The sequence below is a fragment of the Neltuma alba genome, unplaced genomic scaffold, assembly GCF_004799145.2.
Source record: "Neltuma alba isolate B1F8T4 unplaced genomic scaffold, ASM479914v2 tig00011291_pilon, whole genome shotgun sequence".
In the NCBI taxonomy this organism is placed as follows: domain Eukaryota; kingdom Viridiplantae; phylum Streptophyta; class Magnoliopsida; order Fabales; family Fabaceae; genus Neltuma; species Neltuma alba.
Genome location: NW_021636000.1, coordinates 76,791 through 102,631, shown reverse-complemented (window position 1 = coordinate 102,631; position 25,841 = coordinate 76,791). Strand labels below are relative to the sequence as shown.

Here is a 25,841-nt window from a genome sequence, read left to right as displayed (position 1 = left end):
CCCACTTATTTTATTTCTTACCCTTTAAAATGCTTTAATGCGTTCCTTTTCTTCGCAAACTAGACCCCCTCTATCTCTGTTGCTTTATCTACAGCATTCTAAATAAGACATTTAATTTTCAAGGTGAACTGTCTTCGATGTTTCTTGCAACCATAGTAATGCCTGCATAGTTACCTTTAGTTGGTAATCAAAGAGGGAATATCTTATTGCCACAGGAGGTTGCATCTTTTAGTGTGTTTCATTATCGCTTAAGTGCCTGGTTGTTGAACGCAACGTTTTATTTAAATGGAGGCTAAATGGAGAGGCTGCATAATGGAGAGGTTCCTTGCCGTTAATAAACACTTGCTTCTCAACTCCACCACCATACATTCTGCATTTCCCTAAAATTCATCGAACATTTGATTAGTGCAGATATTAAGACTCACATGACGAGAGAGGATAGTACGAACAAATCGAACAGCACCAACAACTGAGTATTTTTCCCTTCTTTTTGTCAAAAGCAAAATTTTGTGAATCACATTGTTCAAAAGGAAGTTGCACCTGCAAGCAACAGAAAAATTCACGTTCAAAATTAACATGAGCAGCAACAAATTCCTAAAGGCATATCAATCACATAATGCACAGCAGCAACATACTTTATCCTGTATGGGTGATGCAGCACACAAAAGCATAACAATTCGCATGTGTTTGATAATATTTCTGGTTTTGTTTCCGTCTGACACTTGACTGGGATCCACTGAATTGCGACTTGCACGAGCAACAGAAGGACATGATGCCGTTATTACTTCGATAATGCTTCTCATAGAAGATATCAATAATAGTGTCCCTCTGTCGGGAAGAAAACAAAATTAAAATAGTGAATACAACTAGTCCAGTAATGACAATCTAACGAACCTAGAAAGAGACCTCCATCTTACATGAAAACTGACAAGTTTTCCGACAAATCAGCAGACATGTGATAAAACAAAAGTCAACATTCAAAATTAAGACCTGCATAAAAACACTCAAATGTGTTGACTCCAAATGAAAAAGCCATTATAAAGCAAGAAAACTAAAACCATTATTAAACCAAACCGAAACCTTCCACCATATCCAACCCAATAATTCCCCCCTCCCTCCTCCTCTCATTTGCCCCCAAAAAATGACATGATACTACTGCTTCCAGTTGAATGCTAACCGTTAACAGCATATGACCCATATACATGACTAACAGTACTTTCAGAACATAGTATATCCATGGTGATTGAAAACATATTGGACCCATACCGAACTAATTAGCTGCAAATTCTGTCAATATTAACCATTAGTATCTGGGTTGGTGGATAACTGCAGACTACATAACCAAACAGTGAATCACACCTTCCTACATAGAAATCACCATGCTCAGCTTAGCCAGGAGAGGACATACTAAAGATGTCTCAAACAAAATCAACCACATTAGGTACACATCAACTAGTGGAAACTCAAGAAGATTTTGAGACAATTTGAGACCATCCATAACAATGGTAGCAACGGTTGCGATTTTGCAGCAAAACCTCTTGTTGGCATTAAATTTAATTATTTACTACATTTTGGAGATAATGCATTCTTAATAATTATTAATACTCATATTAAGTACGCGTATCCAACCATAAGAAGGAATTTCCCGCTTCCGTGCTTGATAGAGTTATATGTGTCGAATCTTCACATTATCATACGCATAAGACTGAGATATCATTAGCAGCACAGAGACCCTAAAAACAATTGAAGAGAAGCCTTGACTGAAACGATATATTTTCTTTTTTTGGAGCAAAAAAGTCCATTTTATTAATAGTCAAAAAAAAGTTACAACCACTAATAACCCGGGGGTCAAAAACAAACACTCTAAAAGACCAATCATACAACCTAACCGACCAAACTCACCATAAGAAAAAAAACGATATATTATTATGGGATAATTAATATATAAGTCCTTATAGTTTCAACTGGTTTTTAATTAGATCCCTATAATTTTTTTTCTTTTTATCAGGTCCTTATACTTTCATGTATTTTTAATCAAGTCCTTATAATTTTTTTTTTATCAAGTCCTTATTGTTTTACTTTGTTTTTAATTAGGTCCTTGTAGTTTTTATTCTTTATTTTACAAAGAATAACATTTTAAAAATAATAAATTATTGTAACAATCTTATGTTAATATTCTTTTAAATTTTTAGTTAAACAAATATATTATTTATTTTCAATTCAAATTTTTATAATTATAAAATTCAAATTATAATAATAAATTTTTCTAAAATTAAAATATGATTATAAATAATTTATATTTAAGTATAATTATTATTCTGATTATTTATTAATTACTAAATGATTATATTAATTATTTTGTCCAATTATATAATTATTAATTTAAAAATGAAATTAATTTTAAAGAATAAAGTTAATAAATAATTTTTTAAAAACTACAAAGCACTTAATTAAAAAATAAGTGAAACTATAAGGACCTGATAAAAAGAAAAAAAATAGAAGGACCTAATTAAAAATACACGAAAGTAAAAGGATCTGATAAAAAGAAAATTTTTTATAAGGACCTAATTAAAAATCAGATAAAACTGTAAGGGCCTGGAGATTAATTATCCCTATTATTATTAGTAATAATAATCACCAATATGGGTTTCGGTTGGAAGGAACAGGGCTTCTATTGTTCACAATGCTTCCGTTGCCGTTGCCATGTGTAGTGCCACTGATGTGAATAAAGTTGCCGCCGGCGGCGTTGTGGTAGTAAGGAGGATCGTAACGGTTGCCGGAATAAGAGCCGTTGTTGTAGTTGACGTCTCTGAAATTTTGAGCGCCTGATCCGCTGTTATTGAATGAGCCTTGGGTTCCACTGTTGTAGCCTCCGGCTGTTCTGCTGACCTGAGCCTGAGCCTGAGCCTGAGCCTGAGCCTGAGCCTGAGCTTCGTTCTCCCCCACCATCCCCAGAAGCCTTCTCATCGTCATCAGCACCAATCCCATTTGATCTCACCGATGGAGCTTCTCACTGATACAATACTTTGACTTTTCGTCTTTTATGGCTTTTCGTCTGCGTTTTATAGATGCACTGCTAAGAATCTGGAGCTTGTAACAACACCCGTAACTCATGGTAAATAAACATTTTTAAAATGATAATTATCTCAAAAAATTAACTATAGTAGAAAGAATAAAACTAATCAAATAGAAATTTACCATAATCATTAACAAATTATTTCTATAACAAAACAATAGCTATTATTCTAGAATAGTAAAGATAGTTAATGAAAGAAGAAGTAATCAACACGTGGTTTTTTTTTTCCCAACGTATGTATCAAATCCATCAGCAATATTCTAAAATCTCAAAATACAATTAAAACCAGTTGTAAATGGGTTAGGGCCTTTGAAGCCCGTCAGAATAACAATCACTAACACCCATAATAATCGCAACCAAAATAAAAGTCACAAATATGTCAAAAAGGGCTCCGCCCAACAGCATAATTCCAGAATGCAGCAGAAAAGTTAAAATTATGTTTAAGTATAACAAAAAAGCCCTAAAGTTTGGCAATATACATCAGTCAAATCATGTATACCAAAACAGAGGCTATACAGAGTGGAAAGGAAACTCAAGCTTCAGATACCTTCCCCTTGGGATCAACACCTGAACCCTCGCCTGAAAAATATTAAATAACCACGGGATGAGTCAAATTGACCCAGTAACCACAATTCCAATTCAACAAGTATCCAGTGAATGATTACAAGATAGTTAAGCAGGCAAAGTACAATTTTGAATAACATATAAGATAAACATCTTTACAGAAAACAATATATAATAATTCAAAAGTAACTTGCATGCACAGAACTTTATCAATCATCCTTATAACCTCCTTGTAACTCGGCCAAAAGTTACAGAGCTCATATCGGACCATGGGTTCCCTTTCCTTAGAATATGAAAAGATGTCATGTCCCTTAGGCTGACCCTTGACCCGGCCAAAGGAAGGGTGATACCGTGGGCCCTAAGAATGTTAATACCAGTCACTGGGCGCCAAGTGGCGGCTATACCACGTGGTATAAATAATCAAACCTCCCACAATTTCACTTCAACACAACTCAACCATCCAATTCCACACAATCCATTACTCATAACATATTCTCATATTCAATAGTCAAATTTGTTCAACATCAACAAGATATTCATAAAATAATTCATGCCCACTTAACTAATAAATTTATCAAAACATACATTTTGATATGTATATGTATATCACTTTTTATACACAAACCACTATAACATATAATGATAACATTTAAAATATCAACACATGCTTATAATCACATCAACAAGCATACAAGGTAAATTAGATAGTAGTTACCTCAAGTTCTTGACACAAGAACTAAAAATAGGAGGATTCAAGACCCAAGAGCCCAAACCAAGCTCACTCTACAATAATAAATTGATAAACATATATTAATATAAAAAGACTAATTAATATAGCATTAAAATAGTTTATTAACTAAATCCCCATAATTGGTTTACTTTAAAAAAAAATTATCTTTAGGAAAAATAATAATTCATCTATTCTTCCAAGTGACAATTTCTAGTAGTTCCCACTCTATTTCTCTCATTCACATTATTAATAAGAATAATCCCTTCAAATCATCTAAAAATCTCCAAAAAGTACTTACTTTAACTCTTAGAAAAATAACCATATATCAACTATGCCTTCAATCATTATTAAAATCCTATTCCTTTCTTCCATTAATCATTTCTCATTCATTAGAATCAATAGCTTATAATATTTTCCTTAATTTATTCAAAACACCCAACTTCCACTAGTTAAAATTTCTTCAAAAATCATCAACACTCCTATTTCAACAAAAATCCTCAAAGTTCAAGCATTGAATCCGCAATATAACCTCAAATGAACTCAACTAAGAGATAAATTTCGAAATTAATATCATCATTAATACTAATCACCATTTCCCAACCAAACTCTAACTTATATTGCCTGAAATCGACCATCCAACTAAAAATCTAAGTCATAAGCTTCTATTCTAACCCCAAAAGTTCCATTAATATTATCAAAATAAGTTAGAGGCCTCAAAATTAAAAATCTAACAATCTCAAAAAATATTCATTATTCTGCCATAACTTAAGGAAAATAAAAAGAATAAGGTAAATAAGAAAAGATAGGATGAGAATAACTTACCAAAACATCCTAAAGAAATCCCCAAGCAAACCCTTTCTATTCCTCACACTCAATCACTCTCGCTGAACAGGACAACGGAGCAGGGGAAAACGCGAAGGCGAAGAGAAAAAGAAGGCCACTGGACGGAGGAGGAAGAAGGGAAAATTATTCAATTATAGTGGGTCACGTGACCCCTTATTCCTCCCCCTAGTTTTTTTTTTATTTAAATAAAAGGTGGGTCACGGCCCACCGGGGATTTAACTCGCCTCCCCCAAAACAAACACGTGCCACCACTGTTAAAATATATATATATTTTTTATATATTATATTTTTTTATATATTTTAAATATATATTAATTATTATTTAACTATTATTTATTAATTAGTAGTCTAACTCATAATTAAGATTAACTTCAATGATAATTAATTAATCTCATTTAAATAAACTAAAATCTATATATATATATATATATTTTTGAATGTTACACCGTTCCTTCCTCCTTCCAGAGAACGCATCCGAAGCTTATTATTAATGACCAGTGGCTATTTTCACATTAACGTGCAATGGGTATACCAGCTCTGATATTTAATTTTTATGTTGATCCTAAATATAAGATTTCAATCTATTTTTTCTCATATTTATATATTTTTTCTAATATAGTCTTTTTAACAGTAGTAGTTATAACTAATATACTTAATTAGTAAATATATTTTGAGAAAGATAATACTTATTTATTATAAATAATTAACTTAATTTTTTTTAATCTTTTTAAATCAGTCAACTAGTTTTTATAAATAGAATCGAGATAGTAGTAGTCTATGTTTACCAACTCTACGTGCAAAGTCATGTCTCATTGACTCTCACTTCAATTATCAATTACTTTCAAAATATCTTATCCTTTTCTTGTTTGGTTTCAATTGGTGAGTTGTCTATGTTTACCAACTCCACGTGAGAAGTCATGTCTCATTGTCTCTCACTTCAATTATCAATAACTTTTTTTTTTAAATCTTTTTAAGTCACTCAATTAATTTTTATAAATAAAACCAGAGATAGTAGTAGTCTATGTTTACCAACTCAGTCAATTAGTTTTTATAAATAGAACTAGAGATAGTAGTAATCTATGTTTACCAACTCCACCTGCGAAGTCATGTCTTATTGTCTCTCACTTCAATTATTAATTACTTTCAAAATAAACTCATAAATACTTTAAGTTAGTTAGTTCCAAATAAACGACACAAATGAATGCATATTCTGCGTATAAAATCAACTAGAGATCGGTATTGACAATCTCATCAAATTATTTCAAATTAAGACTCAACTTTTTTCACTTTCTACGACCCTAAGGTTTTCGTGTCCTTTCTTCGACCTCAAAATGATTAGATTAAGGAACATACATAAATTGGGATTTCCAAATGATTAATATATATATATATATATATGTGAATTGGAATTTGATAAAAACTCATAATTCTTGAGGAACTTATGATAGTCTAATAAATACCATGCGATCAATCGGATTCACTCATATTCAGTTCTATCGTTTCACTTTTGTTTTTATTTTTTGATAAAATATATTTGTTCACTGTTGACTTTTGAAGTCTTGTATAAAATCTAATACAAAAACCAAAAGGAAGAAAAAAAAAGGAGTATTTTTAAATATAAAAAAAATTGAATGATCTTTCAAGGACGCATCAGTGACTTGGCTTATTTTAACTACGAGCCGATGTGAATGAAAACGAAGTTAGATTAATGGTTGGTGAAGAATGAAGAATAAGGCCTCGGAGTGCGTACGTGTCAGGTCAATGGAGGCTCCCATAACAAAATGAATAGAAAAGATGCTACATGAAAACCTGGGAACCTCGGCTTAATCGATAATAGCACAATTTTCTTGTCCATTTTCAAATTTTACCCAGATTGAGTGTTTTGACTAGCCACTCAAATTCAAGCTTTTTAGCTCATTCTTCAACTCGATGCAGCCACATGGCGACGGCTCTCCCCCGTACATGCACAAGTTAGTCAATATTCTAATTTGTAAATCAAAGTATGATAGATATGCAAGATATCTTATTGATCCATGCATCCAGACATAATTAACAATTTAAGATATATAATTTGGCAGAAAAAGAAAAAGAGATGCAATTTGTTTTTCCCCTATAAATTTGCAGATGCCAACCGTGATCTATAGTTAATCTGAGTCAATTAATGTGAAAATAACTCTTTTTATGTATAAAATTGCGTAGTTTTTGTAATGGATCTTTTATGAAGTTGTGAGGGATTGAATTAATAGTAGCTGCAAGCCAGCCAGTCAGATACATAAAATTTATTAACAAATTGACAAACAAATTTATGGAAGTCTATCCAAAACCATGAAAGGGACTCGATCGAAGTTTCAAATCTGATTGGTAAGACAGACCAAACTTGTAAGTCCTATGGATTGAAACAACTTAGGGCTGCTTATATAGGGCTCTCATAATAAAACGGCATCATCATATAAAAAAAAATACAATGTGCGCATTAATTATATCATTTCCTATCTATTTTGGGAAGGGGAAAAAATAGGTTTTGGACTTTTGGTGCAATGAATTGCCTCAATAATGCAACGGAGTAGACGCATGCCTCCTATTTTATTTGATACCCCTAAATATGTGGATCTTTTTTAAGATATACCGATTTATAACCTCTCCTCTTTTTTTCACATCCTCTTTCCTTTTTAACCTTTTTTTTAACCGTTAGATTAATATTTTAACAGTTTAGATTTAAATCTTTTTAAAACTATTATTAAAATATTAAATTATAAAAATAAATAAATAATAAATTACAAACTATATTAAAATTTAATTCTAATCATTTGTAAATACACTACATGTTTTCAAAAAAAATTTATAAAAAATTAAAATCTAAAAAAAGAAAAGGATGGGAAGGAACGGGAAGAGGCTACGAATTTTTCAACATGGAGAAGTTAATTAATGACTTCAATCCGTTATCAGAAAACAAGTTTAACTACCATTTTCATTAAACAGATTGAGATATTGCTCAAGTTAATTTTCCACTGGTAAACAAAATCAAGCAAATTCACATTCATATACATATAAAGGCACATGAGATAGACATTAAGGGGAATATATCATAATTACCCCATTGAAAGGACTCCTTTCCGCTATTCTTGATCTGAGCAGCAAAAAAAACAAAGGTAAAAGAATCAAGACTAAGAAACATTACTGGGGAATAAATGAGCATAAGGTTGCTTATAAACTCACCATGGCCTCAAGAGATTTGCTGTTAAGTCTCTCCTGGGTACGTGCACGGAACATTTAAGCAACAAATAAGCAGAGTAAATTTGAAAGAGAGAGTCAGATATACAAAATTTAGATGGCCGAATATGATGTACCTCCGAGACCAGGAAAACGAGCTCTTTTGGCATCTGAAACATCGGGTACGATGCTGCCACCATTATCAAGGCTCGCTCCTAGAAAATCATTTACATTACAGGTGTAAAAACGGTGACTTCAGAAGAAGAGAGACGAGCGGGGAAGAAGAAGGGAGAAGCATGGCACCTTCGACAGCCGTGAAATAAGCCTCACGGGACATAGCTTGGATAGCTCCTATCTGTCACAGATTGGAGAGACAAGAGGAGTTCATCACATGCATGCAAATATGAAGAAGCATGTAAATAATTAACCATGCAATATTATACCGCAGCAGCTTTGAGGAAGCTGTTGGAGACGCGATTGAGAAGAGGATGGCCGAAGTCGAAGAGGGGAACTTCATTATCAAAGCTACGAAGTCCCTGTATCAGAGATCTGGAATCCAAGTTCTTGCTGCTCATCTTTGCTCCCTCACACTCACAAAGCCAAGCTTCCTCTTCTTTTGTTATATTGTTCCCCAGCCTACAACAATGCACCGCACACAACTACTACTCATAACACGTGTTGCTATCACTCGCACGTGGCACTTTCTGCTGTTGCCAACCCATTTGCCACTTCCTTCTCTGTATGCATTTTAGTAACCTAAATTTCAACCCTTTTAACCCTTGTCCATCTTGTATTAGTAATAACTCATGCCTCTTTTTTTTTTTTTTCCATTCCCTGACTTTTTATATTCGCCTTTATGTTCATGTTTCTGAGTTTTTGTTCTGCAAAGCAACCGGTCTTCCGACAGAGAAAACAAAAATGAACAGTTTCTTCCCTGCTAAAAGCGGAAGAGCGGCAACTACGTTTAATTTGCTCTCTTCAAGACGCTTAATTGTCAATCTTTAGTTGTATTGGGGTATATTTATTGTTTGAGAGAGAAATGTTCGCTTGATCCAATATAAGATACTCCAGTCATAAAAACATCTGAACAGTTTAAATTTACCACTAATTTGAATTAATCTATAGTAGCCACTTCGAATTCGGCTGCAACATTACCTAGGACCACACTTTAGGATTTTATATAGACATAATTATCTTCCTAGTAGATACAATCCAACTCGAGTCCGACACTAAACATAGATACCTCTTCTAATAAGAATTTATCATGTTATGAGAGATTAACCCCTTTTACTAGACCCAACTCTTAATTGGTAAACACGTGAGGATTTTACATCTCGCTCAAGCTGATGTTACGGACAGGACTCCAACCTCTGACGTGTCTTTCATGTAACCCTTAACTTCTTTTTGGAAAGTAATCTGGAGTTTGAAAAATAGTTGCGATCAAGAATGTAACAGAAAAACAGGGGCGCAGGAGTAACAGAAACACAGAAGTAACTTTAAATGTCTGATGGTGAAGACAAGTGTGGTTATCCAGAAATAGAACAACTAAAGTTGAAAAATACATTGAAATTTTAATATTTAAATATACACTGGATTCTTTTAACTCGCTACATTTGCTAAAAATTGACCCTACAAACTCACTGCACAATCCTGTTACCATATCCACCACAAAAACATTAAAAAAAAAAAACCTGTGGAAGGCAGATATTGATGTCCTGGATCACCAAGTTCAAGCAACCGAAAAAGGGAATGATGGTAACAGGACTCTATCTCCCTCACCCCCCTTCCCCAACCCACCCTCTTTTCTGGCAGGATTTATGAAAAGGGCTCGAGTAAGCAAAAAAAAACAGAGAGAGCAGAGAAAGGGAAAGAAAAAGAAAAGATGAAAATTAATGCTGATGAATGTTATACAAAAAAGCAAGAAATTACTAGACAAGGAGCCGGAGGAGAGGATAAGATCCAAGTTGATGGCATTAATATCTTCCCCGCCTCTTAGGTGCCACGCTATGTTATCTCCTCGTGATCCTCTTTGGCGGTATGGTACCTAGCGACATTTCCCCCATGTCCCTTGTCCTTCGTCGTCTCAAAGCTCTTGCTTTGGCAGTCAGCTCACTAGCAAATCCACGTCATAATAGAATAGACTATCCGTGCCTTGTTGTACATGGTTCCAAATACTACTTATGATCCATTTACAGCCATCTCCGGTGAGGAATTTGGTGGCACCAGTTGACGTTCCTCACCATCCAACTGTCTATTATCTTCGTTGCCATGCAAGTGATCAGAACAGTTCCTCGAGGCAGTAGTTTCTTCCTCTACATGATTCACTTCAGCGGTTGCGCTGTTATTATCTGAAGAGTTTCTAGGAGCACTTGATGCCTTTTCTTCACTGTTGTCACTAGAGCTCATTCTCCCTTCAGCTGCGTCAGGACTACCATGTACGTTGATTGCAGTTTTCTTAGCAGGAAGCACGGCCTGGCTCAGTGTTGTTGAACATAGGGCAGAAAAAACACCATCTTTAGACTTTGGATACTTGAACCACTTCTGCTTCTTCACATGCTCGGCTTCTCTGTCTTTGGGAGGCAATTTCCGTTTTAGCCTGAGAGACTCCATAGTCCCTTCATCTTCATCCGAAGCTTCTGGCTTCCTTGGCGGTGGCTTGTAATCCTCATCATCCTCATCATCATCATAGTCTACTAGACCACCAGACCTTGGGCCATAATTCCAAATTAACATATCAGTTTGGAACATATGGAATGCGAACAATTCAATTTCCATAATACAGGAAAATGGAACCTACCTTGTCTGTGAGACGCTTGCAGAACCATTAGATGAATTAGATTGCTGTGGCTGTCCTTTCTGATTGTGGGAAACGGATGCAGAAGCTGTGTCTTCCTCATCACTGATTCAATCAACAGAGTAAGACAACATTATAGATGTAAGAGATCTCCAACAATTCTCGAGAGAGAGAGAATGTACCTGTCCTCGTTGAAGTAGTCTTCCTCTTCTTTCTCTAGAGCCCGTTCATCAATTCGTCTCCGGGGATCAGTCACATTAACAGTACTTTTTGGCCCCCCGTTATCTAAACACTGCAAGCAAAAATGTAACGTCAGATTCAGGCATTTGCGCCAAAAACAGAAGGAGCAACATATGCGCCAAAACCAGGAGCAGCGGCAAGGAAAATACCTGCTCATATTTTACTTTCAGTGATTGAATGGAAGCCAAATACTCAAATTTCTCAAGCTGAGGCCAGAAAGAATCAACTAAATATTTCACCAACAATTTTAGATTCTCCTGCAGCATACAATGTTATCAGTACATAATTGCTTCAAACATTTAAGATGCACGGTACATAGGTATAAAAGAAAGTACCTTCCGGATATACTCAAAAAGTTCTAGAACTGCAGAGTTTAGCAGATTGTAGCGATGGCCATTGTCAACAAAAGCATCTACAATTGGTTTGAGAAGGTTGTTCCCAACAAAATGATTTATCAGATGCTCGTCCTGCAGGTCAACACTCCAACATGTTAAGCAAAATGCTTAAAGGGGGTCATCCACCACAAAGTGGCAGCAAAACCCGAATAACATGGAAACAAAAGGAAATATAGGACACTAAACAAATTCAAACCATTCTTAACACTAACCTCCTCCAAAAGCTACCTAGAAAAGTGGAGAACTTACTTGAATACCCTCTTGAGGGTCCTATGCTACTTTATGTGAGATTTAGGCATCCCGATAGAATCTACAACACTTCACTCATCTTCCTTTTTAGTTAGAATCCTCCAACGGTCAAAACCCTCAATAGGCAGCCCTTTCCAGAACCAATGACCGTCAACTTTGATAACAATTGATAGATACTCAAGTAAAATGAGGAACCCTCCCCCAAAAGTTAACTATTGAGGTTGGAGAGCCAATCTACATAGTGCTTGTTTGGAATGGCAGTAGAATTCTTCATAAGCAACTTTGCAATCATAATTAATGGAATAGAGGCAAGTATGTGACAGGTTTGCTTCAAATTATGTGAATAAGTGCTTTTGGCATGTCCAATTGTGATCCCAAACAAGCACATAAATACCAATTAAGGATCCCATTGCCACTCAATTATGAAACTTAGATACCCTAATGTTCACCGCAAGACTTCGGCATAACATACCACCTAAGTGTCCATTAAAAAAACCATCACTAATCCTATCCTAACATGAAATTGGGGACCAATGGACCATTAAAATTAACAACACTTGCTTTTCAACTCCACCACCATCCATTCTGCATTTCCCTAAAATTCATCAAACATTTTATTAGTGCAGATATTAAGACTCACATGACGAGAGAGGATAGTACGAACAAATCGAACAGCACCAACAACTAAGTATTTCTCCCTTCTTTGTGTCAAAAGCAAAATTTTGTCAATCACATTGTTCAAAAGGAAGTTGCATCTGCAAGCAACAGAAAAATTCACACTCAAAATTAACATGAGCAGCAGCAAATTCCTAAAGGTATATCAATGACATAATGCACAGCAGCAATATACTTTATCCTGTATGGGTGATGCAGCACACAAAAGCATAATAATTCGCTTATGTTTGATAATATCTCTGGTTTTGTTTCCATCCGACACTTGACCCTTTGACTGGGATCCACTGAATTGCTACTTGCACGAGCAACAGAAGGACATGATGCTGCTATTACTTCGATCAGTTGCCCCAAATGCTTCTCATAGAAGATATCAATAATAGTGTCCCTCTGTCAGGAAGGGAAAAAAAAAATTAAAATAGTGAACACAACTAGTCCAGTAATAACAATCTAACGAACCTAGAAAGAGACCTCCATCTTACATGAAAACTGACAAGTTTTCCAACAAATCAGCAGACATATTATAAAACACAAGTCAACATTCAAAATTAAGACCTGCATAAAAAAACTTAAATGTGTTGACTCCAAATGAAAAAGCCATTATAAAGCAAGAAAACTAAAACCACTTATTAAACCAAACAGAAAGCTTCCACCATATCCAAACCAACAATTCCCCCTCCCTCCTCCTCTTATTTGCCCCCTACAAATGACATGATACTAGTGCTTCAAGTTGGATGCTAACCGTTGACAGCATATGAACCACATACATGACTAACAGTACTTTCAGAACATAGTAACCACTACTATCCATGGTGATTGAAAACATATTGGACCCATACCGAACTATTTAGCTGCAAATTCAGTAAATATTAACCATAAGTATCTGGGTTGGTGGATAACTGCAGACTACATGACAAAACAGTTAATCACACCTTCCTACGTAGAAATTACTACGCTCAACTTAGCCAGGAGGGGACCTACTAAAGATGTCTCAAACAAAATCAACCACATTAGGTACACATCAACTAGTGGAAACTCAAGAAGACAGAAGGGAATGTGGGGAAGTGAATAACCACAGTACAATGTCTTAGGCCTCACATCTCCCACGACATTCTTAATTGATTCCTTTGTAAGGGGGTACTTTCACTAGGAATTCTTCTTCAGAAGCAACTCAAAGTTTTAATCTCCATAACATTTAACCCCAAAACAAAACCAGAGTTTGCACTAACTGAAAAGACTTCAAATTAATTATAATTAGCAAAATAAATATCACTTAAAACTACAAGCGACCATGATAAATTAGAAAAGTATATCAAAAAACTTGTACAAGAACACTAAATCAAATTTCATGCATTGCTAAATAAATAATAAATAAGAAACAGGAAGGCTATAACTGTGATACATAATGTTTTCCGTCAAGAAGAATGTAGGTCATATGAATCCTATCGAAAGTTTAATTTAGGGACCAGACAATTAGAAAGAAGAAAACCTGGGCTCCAGATAACGTGCAAGAGTCCAATAAACTGCGAAGAATCTCAAGAAACTGGCAATGCATGTTATCTCCAAAATCTGTTATCATTCCTTTAACCTGTCCATGAAGGAACAGCTAATAAATACCTTGTGAACTGACCTTCAAAAAAAAATCATAGCTAAAGTATCATAAAAAATTGTGAAAGAGAAATACAAAGCACCAAAAGAGTAAACACTTGGCCTAAAAATCAAGGAATCAACATGGTTTTCTAGTAATTAGGAAAAATGCCTGTGTGTACACTATGTGCGTGTATTGATGCATCATGTGCCTCATTCAAATGAGGGCAAAACAAAATTCGGGAGACACATCAATGACGGACCATAATATCTAGAAGTTTAAGTTGTTGAGGGAGGGTCATGAACAATTTAACGTAAAATCTCAAATACACCTCGTCATACAAAATCCTGTTGGGCTTGAAATGAGGCAAAGCATGGGCTCAGCATACCTTAGACCAAAAGGTACTCCCTCCCTCCAAATTTTTCTCACTCTCACCTACCCACTTATAATAAGGACATGTCTGGAAAGAAAAGTATATTCTGCATATTTATTACTTTGAACTAATTTTAATAGTTTTCTTAAACCAAGCAATTTGATTATCTGGATCTTATAATAAGGGACGGGGGGAGTATGTAATGAAGAGAACAAAGGGTGCCAAGGGGACGGAGGGAGTATTTAATGAAGAGAACAGAAGGTGCCAAGGATTGAAACTTCAGACTACTTAATCATAGAGGCTTTTATATTCTGCCATGGACCCCTTCAACCAAAGGTTTATGCTGTTAAGTGAACATCCATAGCTAGTTATTTTTCAAATCGCTATCAGAATGGGAGCAATAACGGAACTCTTTCAAGTATCGCTACACCCATATTTTGATGAAGGGAAAATCTGTTCCCACCCCATCTCCCCGGATGAAAAATTAACCCTTCCCCACCTCTAGATGAGGCACACTCAACAGGGATCACTGTGAATAGAGGGAGACGCCATCTGTAGCATATCATAGCAAACAATGCTGTGAGATAAAATTTTAAAAAAAAAAAAATTAAGACAACTCATTTAAGAGATGGTGGGGACCAAGGAAAAATGGAAGCTTGGGAAGAAAATATGACTGCAACAGAGCATGGAAACAAGTACGAACAAAATAATGAATAGGGCAAACTCAGTAGTTTCAACTCAACTACAAAAAAACTCTGGCTGGACTCCACTTCGCTTTATTTTTAAAAAAATTAAACTAGATATGTTTTCCTGATGCATTGCATGGAGCCTGTTTATGGCTTGACATTAATAACGTTTGTTATAGATTTATATTTTATTTTCATTGACATATACAAGAAGCCCAAACTCCACAACTAGCTCATACAAAGCAAGAATACCCCAAAAATGTAGCCAGGTATATGTCAACGGATTTTAACACTTGAATTGAAGACAACATTAGATTTCAAACTGCTCCGGCATATTTTATGTTATGTCAAGTTGCATTGGCATTGTTCATGTGTTTCTTCGTAGACCAGACAAACCTTGACTTTTGATGAGCCTTTACGCATTTGAAATCTCAATCATGCAGGATCCAAGAGGATTTAAAACCCAAAAAAAAGGCCTTACAAAGAACAGAAGCTTTAAATTAAAAAGTTCCCACTTGATATAGGGTCTCATTTTAGAATAATAACAGGTTGTTGGCAAATTACTACAATAAGTTATCAACTAAAATGCTCGCTCTTTCCTCCAAGAGATGGCTTGATTATACTGCCCAGCAAGGACGTACTTCAGCTACATTACTTTGCTCCTATTCATACTCTATTTGCTAGTAGAATTTTTCCTGTCTTCAATTTACACTCAAATTGAACATCCTAAATAAACAGGTTCACCAACAACGTAATTAAAATTCAGATCCTTTATACGCGCATGCCATCTCGAAATTAAAAAATCTCAATCGCAAGTGAAGCATACCAACAGTCCTAGGAGTGTGATTCCTTCCTGTCGAACAACATAAGTTCTAAGAATGGCAGGATCCTGATTCAAAAAAAGAATGAGGATATCTGTTCTGCACCCATCACAACAATTTTCTGTCAGTGAGTAAATATATGGAATGCTAAAAAGAATAGCACAAGCTGAAAATGTTGTATGGATCAAGGGACAAGTGGCATCAGTACCCAGTTAGCACAAGCTTCTTGTCTTCACTTTGCAAAATATCAGTGATAATGTCAAAGACGCCTTCATTCATCAGATCCCTACAAATATTAAATTTTGATTCAATGAACAAGGGGATCAAGCATGGGCCAAAGGAAAAGAACAAATAAGAACGTAAAAGTTAAAAGAAGGAACCCTTAAAATTGTATAGGCTCACGACTACCTATACTTTCAGAAGTAGGTAACTTTCATCATTAAAAATCAAAAGTCCATTTAGAAGCTGTTTCACTGAGACATTTCTGGTTAACATGAGTAAATAAATGTTCCGATCCAGCCTAAATAATTACAGACACCCTTGAACAGCAGCAACTGATTTTAAAACCTTGGCAAGAAAAACAAGTCACAGAAAGGGCCACGCAGATGTGCTGTCCAATATATTAAATACCTAAATAGACGAAGCTGCTGGACCATCTGCAAGCTCTTGCTTAGGGTACAGAATTCATGCAGGAAATAGACCTGACCATTCCAAAGAGAAGCAATTTATTATAATAAAAATATGCATATAAAGTCAGGTCATTCAGTAGCATCAATCAAGATAGAACTTCAAAAACACACAAGAACATACAACATCAATTCTCTACAAGTGGAGATTATTTTGAAAGAAAAGATTCACACCCTTCTCTATGGCAGTATATAATTGTGTGTTTAACCACTTCTCCCCGCAGCTCACTCTCTACTTGTATATTGATAAAATATTACACTTAAGAAGGGAGGGAAGATGAAAGAACAGAAAATTTTATCACAAGATCATGCTCTGATGTAATAAGAGGCAAATGGGAGAACTATTCCCTTCCAAAGACTTTATCATCTTTAGCCAGTACATTCAGCCTAAGGGAAATGAATTACTAAGCCTTATCAATTATTGAAGACATACTTTAAACTACAAGGTAATTTATAATAAGATATATCTATAGTATCAGCTGTATGGGTGGAACATGTAGTAACATGTTACAGCAGCTCTAACTAGTCTTGTTTGTTATTGATGCTCTAAAGCATTTGTATTGTCATGAAGTTCAATCAAAAGCAAAAGTTTTTAATATACTTTTAACAGCAATATTACTATAGTCTAAGTTAGAAAAAGCGGCTCAGGACAAGCAACATTTACACGTTCTGAATTCCTAAAATTTTGGAGCAAATCAATAATGGAACAATAGAATGATAGCAATTAGAGTTATAACCTAAAGAAAGAGGACAGCCACAGGACAACAGGGACCGCTTATTAGCATAACTTTATAATGAAATTCTGTTTCTTCTTTAACTATAATGTCATCAACCACGTGCACTGCACAATAAATAAGCTACATAGCTCAAGAAAAGGAACAATTTCCAATTTCCAAGTTCAGAAATAAATAAATAAATAAATAACACTTCGAAAAATGAAAATTCCTGCTATCATAAGTCATAGAAAAACAGCTCCTGATCAAGAAGACTCACCAAATTTTTTTTAGACTCTGGAGAAGTGGTGGGAGAGTTTAACCTTGCAAACAACTCCTGAATAAATGTATTATCATCCTTTAACAAAGAAACAACCTACAAAGTAACACAGCAGTCAAAGACAAGATAAACCTCATTACAATAAAGAAAAGTCTTGTGTGAGAAAATAATCAAATTTTACAAGGGCATTATTTCCGTGTATTATGGAGTTGAGATTTGCAACTGTAGCCTCATCCAATACTCTAGCAAGAACTACATCCTGAAAGTAATTAGAAGTGGTAAGAGTCACACTAAAAAGAAACAAATCAAATAGAAGACTTGAAAGGAATGGAACCTTCAAATAACCAACTCTGTATGTCTGGTGTATCTTTGACAACACAAGAGGATCTTTGATAGGTATGGCCTACAAAGAAAAGACAGAGAACTATAAAATGAAGATCTGCCCTAACCACCCCACTTATCTACTTCAGCTTTCCTCCCAAAATAACAAGAAATAACCAGGTACAAAAACATACCTCCTTAAAAACAACATGCTCTTTTAAGAAAGTTCGATGGTTTTGAACATGAGGAACTTCTGGATCATCTGCATATTTCAGTAAATGAGGTTCAGAAGTCTAATTACAGACAAAGAATGAGGAAAAAAATAGAAAGAAACGTTCTAAAATCAATAAATTGGTAAATAAATTTCAGAAGAACAAACTTACACTCAAGGGCACCAATAATGTCCATTACATATTCGTCACCGAATATTCTTTCAAAAATCTGCTGACTATTGAGCAAAACTGCAGAACCAAAAAAAAAAAAAAAAATTCTCAGAGATGACAAAAAATTATATAACAGGGATTGCTTAGCTGAAAGCAAATCAAAATGAAGAAAATATCAATACTAACCGATCCCTTTGACTATTTTGAAAATCATGTGAAGGCCATCCATATTTTCCAAGTCTTCACAAACTCTGAATAGTTCCATCAGCTTTCGAAAGAAGTCTTGCTGCGTTGGAAAAAGTGAAAATGGAGAAGGATTTAACATTGAAAGCGAGGGGAAAAAATACTTGAGTTCATAAATCTATCTGTTACTCTAAAATACAGGTCAGCAGCATAAACAGGAGTCCAAAGCACAAAAGACACCACACAGGTGCCAATGATTCAAATATAGAAAACATTAACAAATAGCCTTAGGCCACTATAGTGCTAGCAGAACTAAAGCACCATAATCATCAAAGATCATATGCATCAACTCCTATATCTTGTGATAAGATAATGATTAAGCAAACACACGTCATCAACATGACATACGCCCAGTATCCACAGGCATGTGAACAAACATATCAAATAAATCATCATAGAAATATCCTCCATTCTATTTGCTGAGCCCACAAAAAAAAAAAATTATTTTTTTCCATAGATTTTAATGTCAACACAAAAAATCCTCAATTTATGCAACGAGAAACCATAAACATGAAGAAAAATAGTGAGATGTTAGTCTTCCGTGACTAGTAATAATCTAGCCCAGTCTATTCTTTAGGTCTGTAGTCCTGACTTACAAGTAAAAAGCAAGATGAAAGCTTGATTAATTTCAACTTCCTCAGTTTTAAGACCATACAGTGAATAGGCCAACATATTTCTTATTATCAGAATGTCCAAATAAAACTGGAAGAACAAAGCCACAGGCCTATTATATCCAGGAAGGACCATCATGGCATACTACACTGCAGATGGAACAAAAACAACTGAACTCAATATAACAAAAGAAACAGAAATCAAAAGATCTGCAATCAAACATAAACCTTGGATAAACTGGTGATCCATAACTATGGTAAAAGATCACAAACAGAACGGTGAAGGTCCCCAGGCCAGCCTACCCATTGAAGGCATAACATGCACAAGTACAGGAGGTGAATATAAACTTACATCGTTCAATAACAATTCTGTGAGACGCATCTGATCTGCAATGCCACTTTCAACCACCGTCTGCAAATGTGGGGGGAAAAATGATTTATGTGGATAATTGCTAGGTTATTGTGATTTTTCAACTATAAAAAACGGAACATAACAGAAGTGCACAAAGCTTACAAACAATTTACATTCTGAAGAACAATGACACCCAAAACAATACCATTGAACTTGCAATACTGCAGGAAATCAAGGGTCACAATAACAATATAATTTTTTTTTTGCATACACCCACACACAGAAATCTAAAGAATCATCAGAAATTACACTAATGACAATCCCAAATTTGAAAGCTCATATTCATCATTTATGAGAAAACTCTTTAAATAATCCACCACAAAAACTCTTCTGAAATCATTGAAACAAAACAATAACATTCGTTATACTCCTCCGGTCCTAATTATAAGACCCAATTGACTTATTTGAGGAGATTAAGGAAGTAAGTTAAGTTGGTTATTTATAATAAATAAGTGTTGTCATTCCTAAAATATCCTTGCTAATTAAGTATATTGGCTAAAACTATCATTATTAGAAGGATTATCTTGGAAAAAAATACATAAATATAAGAGACAAAATGGATTGGGTCTTATAATTAGGACCAAATAAAAAGTCAAATTGGGTCTTATAATAAGGACCGGAGGAGTAGTTTTTATATGGAGAAGAATTAGCCCAATTCTCAAATCTTAACCAATCCCATCGTGACAACACTTCATCTAACATGCATCACCTTAATCTCAGACAGTACCTGCAGACACTCATCTTCAATGAGCTGGGATGTCATACAAAACACTAAGACAAACACCACCCAAAGTTGGCTAAGCAATTAACCCTCTCTGGTAACCTAGGAGGTAAAGAATCCCACCAAATATCACCAAACTTCACTAGTAATTTGGTTTTGGTAGGTAAAAACAAGAGATCCAGAGTGGCTATAGCAAATTCGCCCAACAATAGATCATAAACTTAACAAATTAAGAGAAACATCTGATAAAGTTAAACAATGAGATTACAAAATATAAATAAATAATAAAATATAGAAACAAAATAATAAAAGAAACCGGATAAATTTTCTCATTAGACAAGGATTAGGAATTGAACAGCACTGTTTATAATCATTGCTATCGTAGATAAATTGATATCGGTACACCCTCTCCATTTCTTACGGTAAATATATTTCAATTATAATAGAAAATTAGACTACAAAAAAAGTGAAAATTAAAGCAATGGCAAAGAGTCCCAAATGGCAAGTATTCATTGGCCAAGTTTCACGATTCCTAAAGCTTCTTAGAATATGCTCGTACTTCTTTTTATTATATATCAATATATTGATTGACTGATTGATATTGGTATTGATGATTAAAGCATTCGTACAGACCTTAAGAATCAAAGGAAGAGTGGATAGCTCAACAGCAGGCAGCTCACTTAACTCGCTGCTTACGCTACGATATGCCTCACCTGAACACAAAACATCCCAAAGAGTGAATAATAAAACAAGTCAGCAACTAAATCAAAGAAATAATATGTTCAAAAAAAAAATCGAATGTAACAAATATAGCAATGTCTTCATTCTTTAGGCTTCAATCAAAAAGATGCTTCTGCAGCCAAAAAGTCTAGAAATGACAAATGGTTAAGCGAGATTTTGATTTCCTTTTATAAAAATCATAAACTATCTTCCAGCGAACTTCTGTATTTCATTCATTTGAATGACAGTTGATGCCTCTATTCAAAAAGTTATAAACTAGATGATCATTAATCTCTAGCATGGCCTCAGTTATATTTCTCTTTTTTACTCCTTCCCAAATCAGATGCCCTCTTTAGACAGGATTTTGACAATTGACACAATGTCATTATGGAGCCAATTAGTTCAAAATAAGCACGGAGTCTGTCAGATATGAACCATCCAATTATAATCTAGGTTAGATGCTGCATGACAAAGATAGTCATTCATGCGGATGTAAATACCCTAATAAAATGGCTATCTGAAATTGCAGGCATAAGACCCAAAATGTCATCCTGGATGTTATTCATTATTCAGAGGATAGTCCACTCTTGTGGGGAAAGGATTTCTTTGTATAAAACAACATTGAAGGTAGATATTATCAAACTTGTTCTATAGTCAATTTCATCCACCAAGCAGATACAACCAAATGAAGTATGATGTCCATGGTAGCCAGACAGCAGAATGTTCCACAAACATTTTATGCAGAAGCTAATAATAATCACTTCAAAATTCATTTATATATCATCAACTTAACACTCGTAAAAACCAAGAAAAATTCTGTTCAAGCCAACACATGCATGCACACACTCATAAGAGATGTGATAATGAGACCCAAAACTCCCAGGCCTTTGATCAATTGGAGGAAAAAACCAACACTTACTATTTAGAGTATTGAAATGCATATTCCTTTGTACACTGCAAATATGGTCCCTAAACAAAACAAGTACAGCAATCAACATCAACTTCATTAGAACAGAAAGACACAGAAAAACGTGAAGATTAATTAAAAAGTAATGTTAATTTATAACCATATATAAGAGCAGCCACTGGTCTCTTGAAAACTAAGCGCTAGTTCTGTATTATACTCAGGATCTCTCCATGAGATGATCGTATCTGAAGAACAGAGAAACCCTTTCCCATCAGAAAATGACAAATTAATGGCTCCAAAAGGTATTTTAAGAAGTAATGGATGCCGTATGATTTATACATAATATTCGAGGAGGCATGAGAAGTTATCAATTACCTTCTTGCTTCCTATAAATATCATCAGAACTGATGCGATGCAAAAGTATGGTCTCATTGTCTTCTTCATCCAAAACAAACAAAGCCAGCTCTTCAGACCGCTGCATTATAAGATTTTAACTCATTCATATGAATATAGTAACCCATCAGATTATTTTCTTGTTAATACGCAATAAGCTTTCTGTTACATAAATATAAAAATACCAATGATAACTAACAGGTCATTAGTGAACACTAGAGCAAAAGGCCACAGTAGGCTATAAATAAGAAATTAACGATTTGCAATTCACTTGTTAACAGATTATGAAGTGAGTTCCACTTTTTCTCTCAAATCTGTTTTCCTCTCTATTCCTACTTCTGTTTCTCTCTTCCTCTATTTCCCATTATCTCTCAACATCACTCTCTCTAAATTGTACAGGCATTATTAATAGTAAAGGAATATTTGAAGAAGAGCAGTGCTTATCGTACCAACCAAAAAAAGTGCACATCAGACCATCAGTTAAACTACGCCACTCACCACCCTTCACAAGAATTTAACCAAAAACATACAATTATGATTCAGAGTCAAAGGGATAACAACCGAGACAGGCAGACAATAAACAGATGTTAAGCATATGCATGATCCACACTCCAATGCCCACAAAAAGAAGATGATGATGAAGAAGCATGCACATATGTAATAAGAAGGATTAATCTTGAATGCAATGCCTTACTAACAAAGATTTGCAAACCTCCCAATAATCAACAATAGTAACATTATTAGAATAAATACAATTGTTATAGTTCAAAATCAGAAAGATATGAACAGAAGTCTCGCCCATGCATATCACCCCCCAACATCCACCAAAAAAAAAACAGCATGCACAGACATAATAAGCATTTTAGTCTCAAATAAAATGCCTTATTAACAAGATAGACAAACCTCCAAATAATCAACAGTGACATGCCCAGTACCCTGGTCATCCCATTTTCCATCATCATTCAGCCGGTAGACCTTGACACGCTGAAACCAACAAAAACGAAGTCTAAGTAGAAATATATCAAGGTCAAAAGAAGACAAGTCATGTCAGCCCCTCCACAATCAAGACAATATCACAATTTCATGAAGAATTTCCAAATGTTTAAATCGTGATTAAAAAATGAATAAATACACAAAATATGATAAATAAGCCAGAAGCTAAAGTAGCCCAACTGATTACTTCTATTAAAATCAACTATTTGCAAGACCAAAATCATGATGCATATGCGAGGCCATCTTTCTTCCTTTTTCATCCTATTTTCTCCAAATTTTAACAAGAGGGAGAGGCAGCAGCAAAGTAAAGCAAGCAGCAGCAGATACCAAAACAGAATGCAATCACTTTGCGCTAACCTGACGAGAATAATCTCAAGCATCAATACTTTTTTATGATATGACAGGCAATAGGAGAACTACCAAGTCCAAAATGATGAAAAGAACACTGCAGTTAAAAGGCGCACTAAGCCAAACTAAAGTCAAAACTCAGAGCAGGTTTAAACTGCTTGCTTCAAAACCAAGGCCTATCAGGCAGCTCAAAAAGCTCCTCTCATCAGAATCACACAAAAGTCTTCCTTATTGTGCCTCTATTTTCAGAACTCATTAAGCTATAAAAAGAACTGAAACAAAATGCAAATGATCGACAATAGGATAGGGAAAAATAAATAGATGATACATAAACCCATTTCACTTTTCTCTCAGGTTGTAACCATTAAGTAGCCAATTTTCTTGTAGGCTTAAATTTCCTGGTGACATATTTTAACATGCCACGAGTGTGGAAGTAAATTTATATGAACAAACTTCAATTTTCGCATATGTACATTATTGAGTACTGACTAACCATACGTCCAATTAGGATATCCTCCACTCAAACTTTCAACACCAAGAATGACAATTGAGGAAGCTACCATACTCATACCTCCTCTCTAAAACTTTTCAACAAATTCATGAAATCAGCTTTTTTATACTTTATTTAATATACCTAACCATTACTTTGGTTGATTGAAGTGATGTGTTAGGCTTTTGAATTATAAAACTGATGTGCGCTTTGCGTACACTATGGAGTGCACCATAAGCAACAATGTGAAGGGAATATAAAAAGAAGTTATACAGAAAAAGGCTGTTGCACAACTGTCTGGGATGATTAATTTATAACCATGGCCTGGATATCAAGATTATCATTATCAATCCACGCCCAAAAAACTTCTAAAGTACCAATAAGCATATGTTTATCATTTCAATTCACAATTTTACCCTTAAGAGACCCTGCAGTAATTATAAACGGAATACAATTCCGCTAACGTGGCCATTAATCTTAACAAGTGAGTCACAATTACATAACATTGTCTTTCCTTTTGCTAAACTATGCTTCTCGACAAACACTAATTTGTAACTATGAGTCTTGATCTTCCTTCACTTTACTATCGTCCCACATTTTAACAGTCCAACGTTCTAGTCCTATGCAATAATGTTTAAAGGATACAAAAGATATCAATATCTGCTAACCATTTCATCTCAACCCTGTTTGGTTCATCTTTAGAAAATAATGCTTATAAAAGAAGCGCTTGTTCAGAAAGGCTTGCTTTATGAGAAGTTTGTCGATCGTTCAATATCCCAACAAAGCGCAGCGGCCTACAGCATTGCTTCTTAACTGAGTAGTTTAGCAAACTGCTGTAGCGGATATTTAAGAAAACCGGACTGGTGTCCAAACGAAACGCAAATAGTAAATATTAATTGTATCAAATGTTTCCGACTCTACCACCATTCAATTAATTAGAGCTTATAGCACCACAGCAGTTGATTAAGTTATAAATACGGGTAGACACAAGGACAAACTTCAACCTGCAAACTACATCGACAAGCGAATATCTGCATTGACTGCAACTAGGGCAAAGTCGAAAGCTTTAGTCACTTGCCTGCATCGAATTATTGCTGGCCTGTGGTTTCTCCGGCGCGCCCATCACTGCTCCTTCTTGTGTAATTCAAAATTGAAAGCAAACGCGGAGATACTGAATCTCGGGGGTATTCAAATTAGGGTTTTGAGAAGGTGAATGAGCGAAAAGTACTACGACAAGGAAATTAAGTTTCGGGGGATCAACAGGAAACCCTAACCGCCATTGACGTAGCAGCGCGAACTCACGATTCTCACCCCCTCTCTGTTCTCTCTCTCTCCCCTCTTTAATATTCCCTCCCTGCGCTGGTGTGTGTCCCCGACCT

General features: G+C 35.0%; 2 protein-coding genes across 2 annotated transcripts; both read right to left on the bottom strand.

Moving 5' to 3' along the window:
* Positions 1 to 2,639: 2,639 nt before the first annotated feature.
* On the bottom strand, positions 2,640 to 9,170 carry LOC114711485 (uncharacterized). The gene is made up of 5 exons (XM_028895896.1): positions 9,142 to 9,170; positions 8,867 to 9,059; positions 8,727 to 8,778; positions 8,570 to 8,638; positions 2,640 to 2,884 (listed from the first exon to the last, which is right to left on the bottom strand). The coding sequence occupies exons 1-5, from the start codon at positions 9,168 to 9,170 to the stop codon at positions 2,679 to 2,681; spliced, it is 549 nt and encodes a 182-aa protein (XP_028751729.1). The 3' UTR covers positions 2,640 to 2,678.
* A 1,118-nt stretch (positions 9,171 to 10,288) lies between these two features.
* LOC114711499 (serine/threonine-protein phosphatase 4 regulatory subunit 3) lies at positions 10,289 to 25,841 on the bottom strand. The gene is made up of 24 exons (XM_028895914.1): positions 25,541 to 25,841; positions 23,535 to 23,615; positions 22,614 to 22,713; positions 22,399 to 22,483; positions 22,251 to 22,300; positions 21,245 to 21,324; positions 19,831 to 19,890; positions 18,811 to 18,910; positions 18,625 to 18,702; positions 18,436 to 18,503; positions 18,255 to 18,323; positions 18,102 to 18,179; positions 17,921 to 18,016; positions 16,872 to 16,942; positions 16,450 to 16,527; positions 16,247 to 16,340; positions 14,263 to 14,361; positions 12,952 to 13,163; positions 12,742 to 12,856; positions 11,793 to 11,924; positions 11,607 to 11,714; positions 11,400 to 11,509; positions 11,221 to 11,322; positions 10,289 to 11,130 (listed from the first exon to the last, which is right to left on the bottom strand). Exons 1-24 carry the CDS (start codon positions 25,583 to 25,585, stop codon positions 10,602 to 10,604), a joined length of 2,640 nt encoding a protein of 879 aa, XP_028751747.1. The 5' UTR covers positions 25,586 to 25,841; the 3' UTR covers positions 10,289 to 10,601.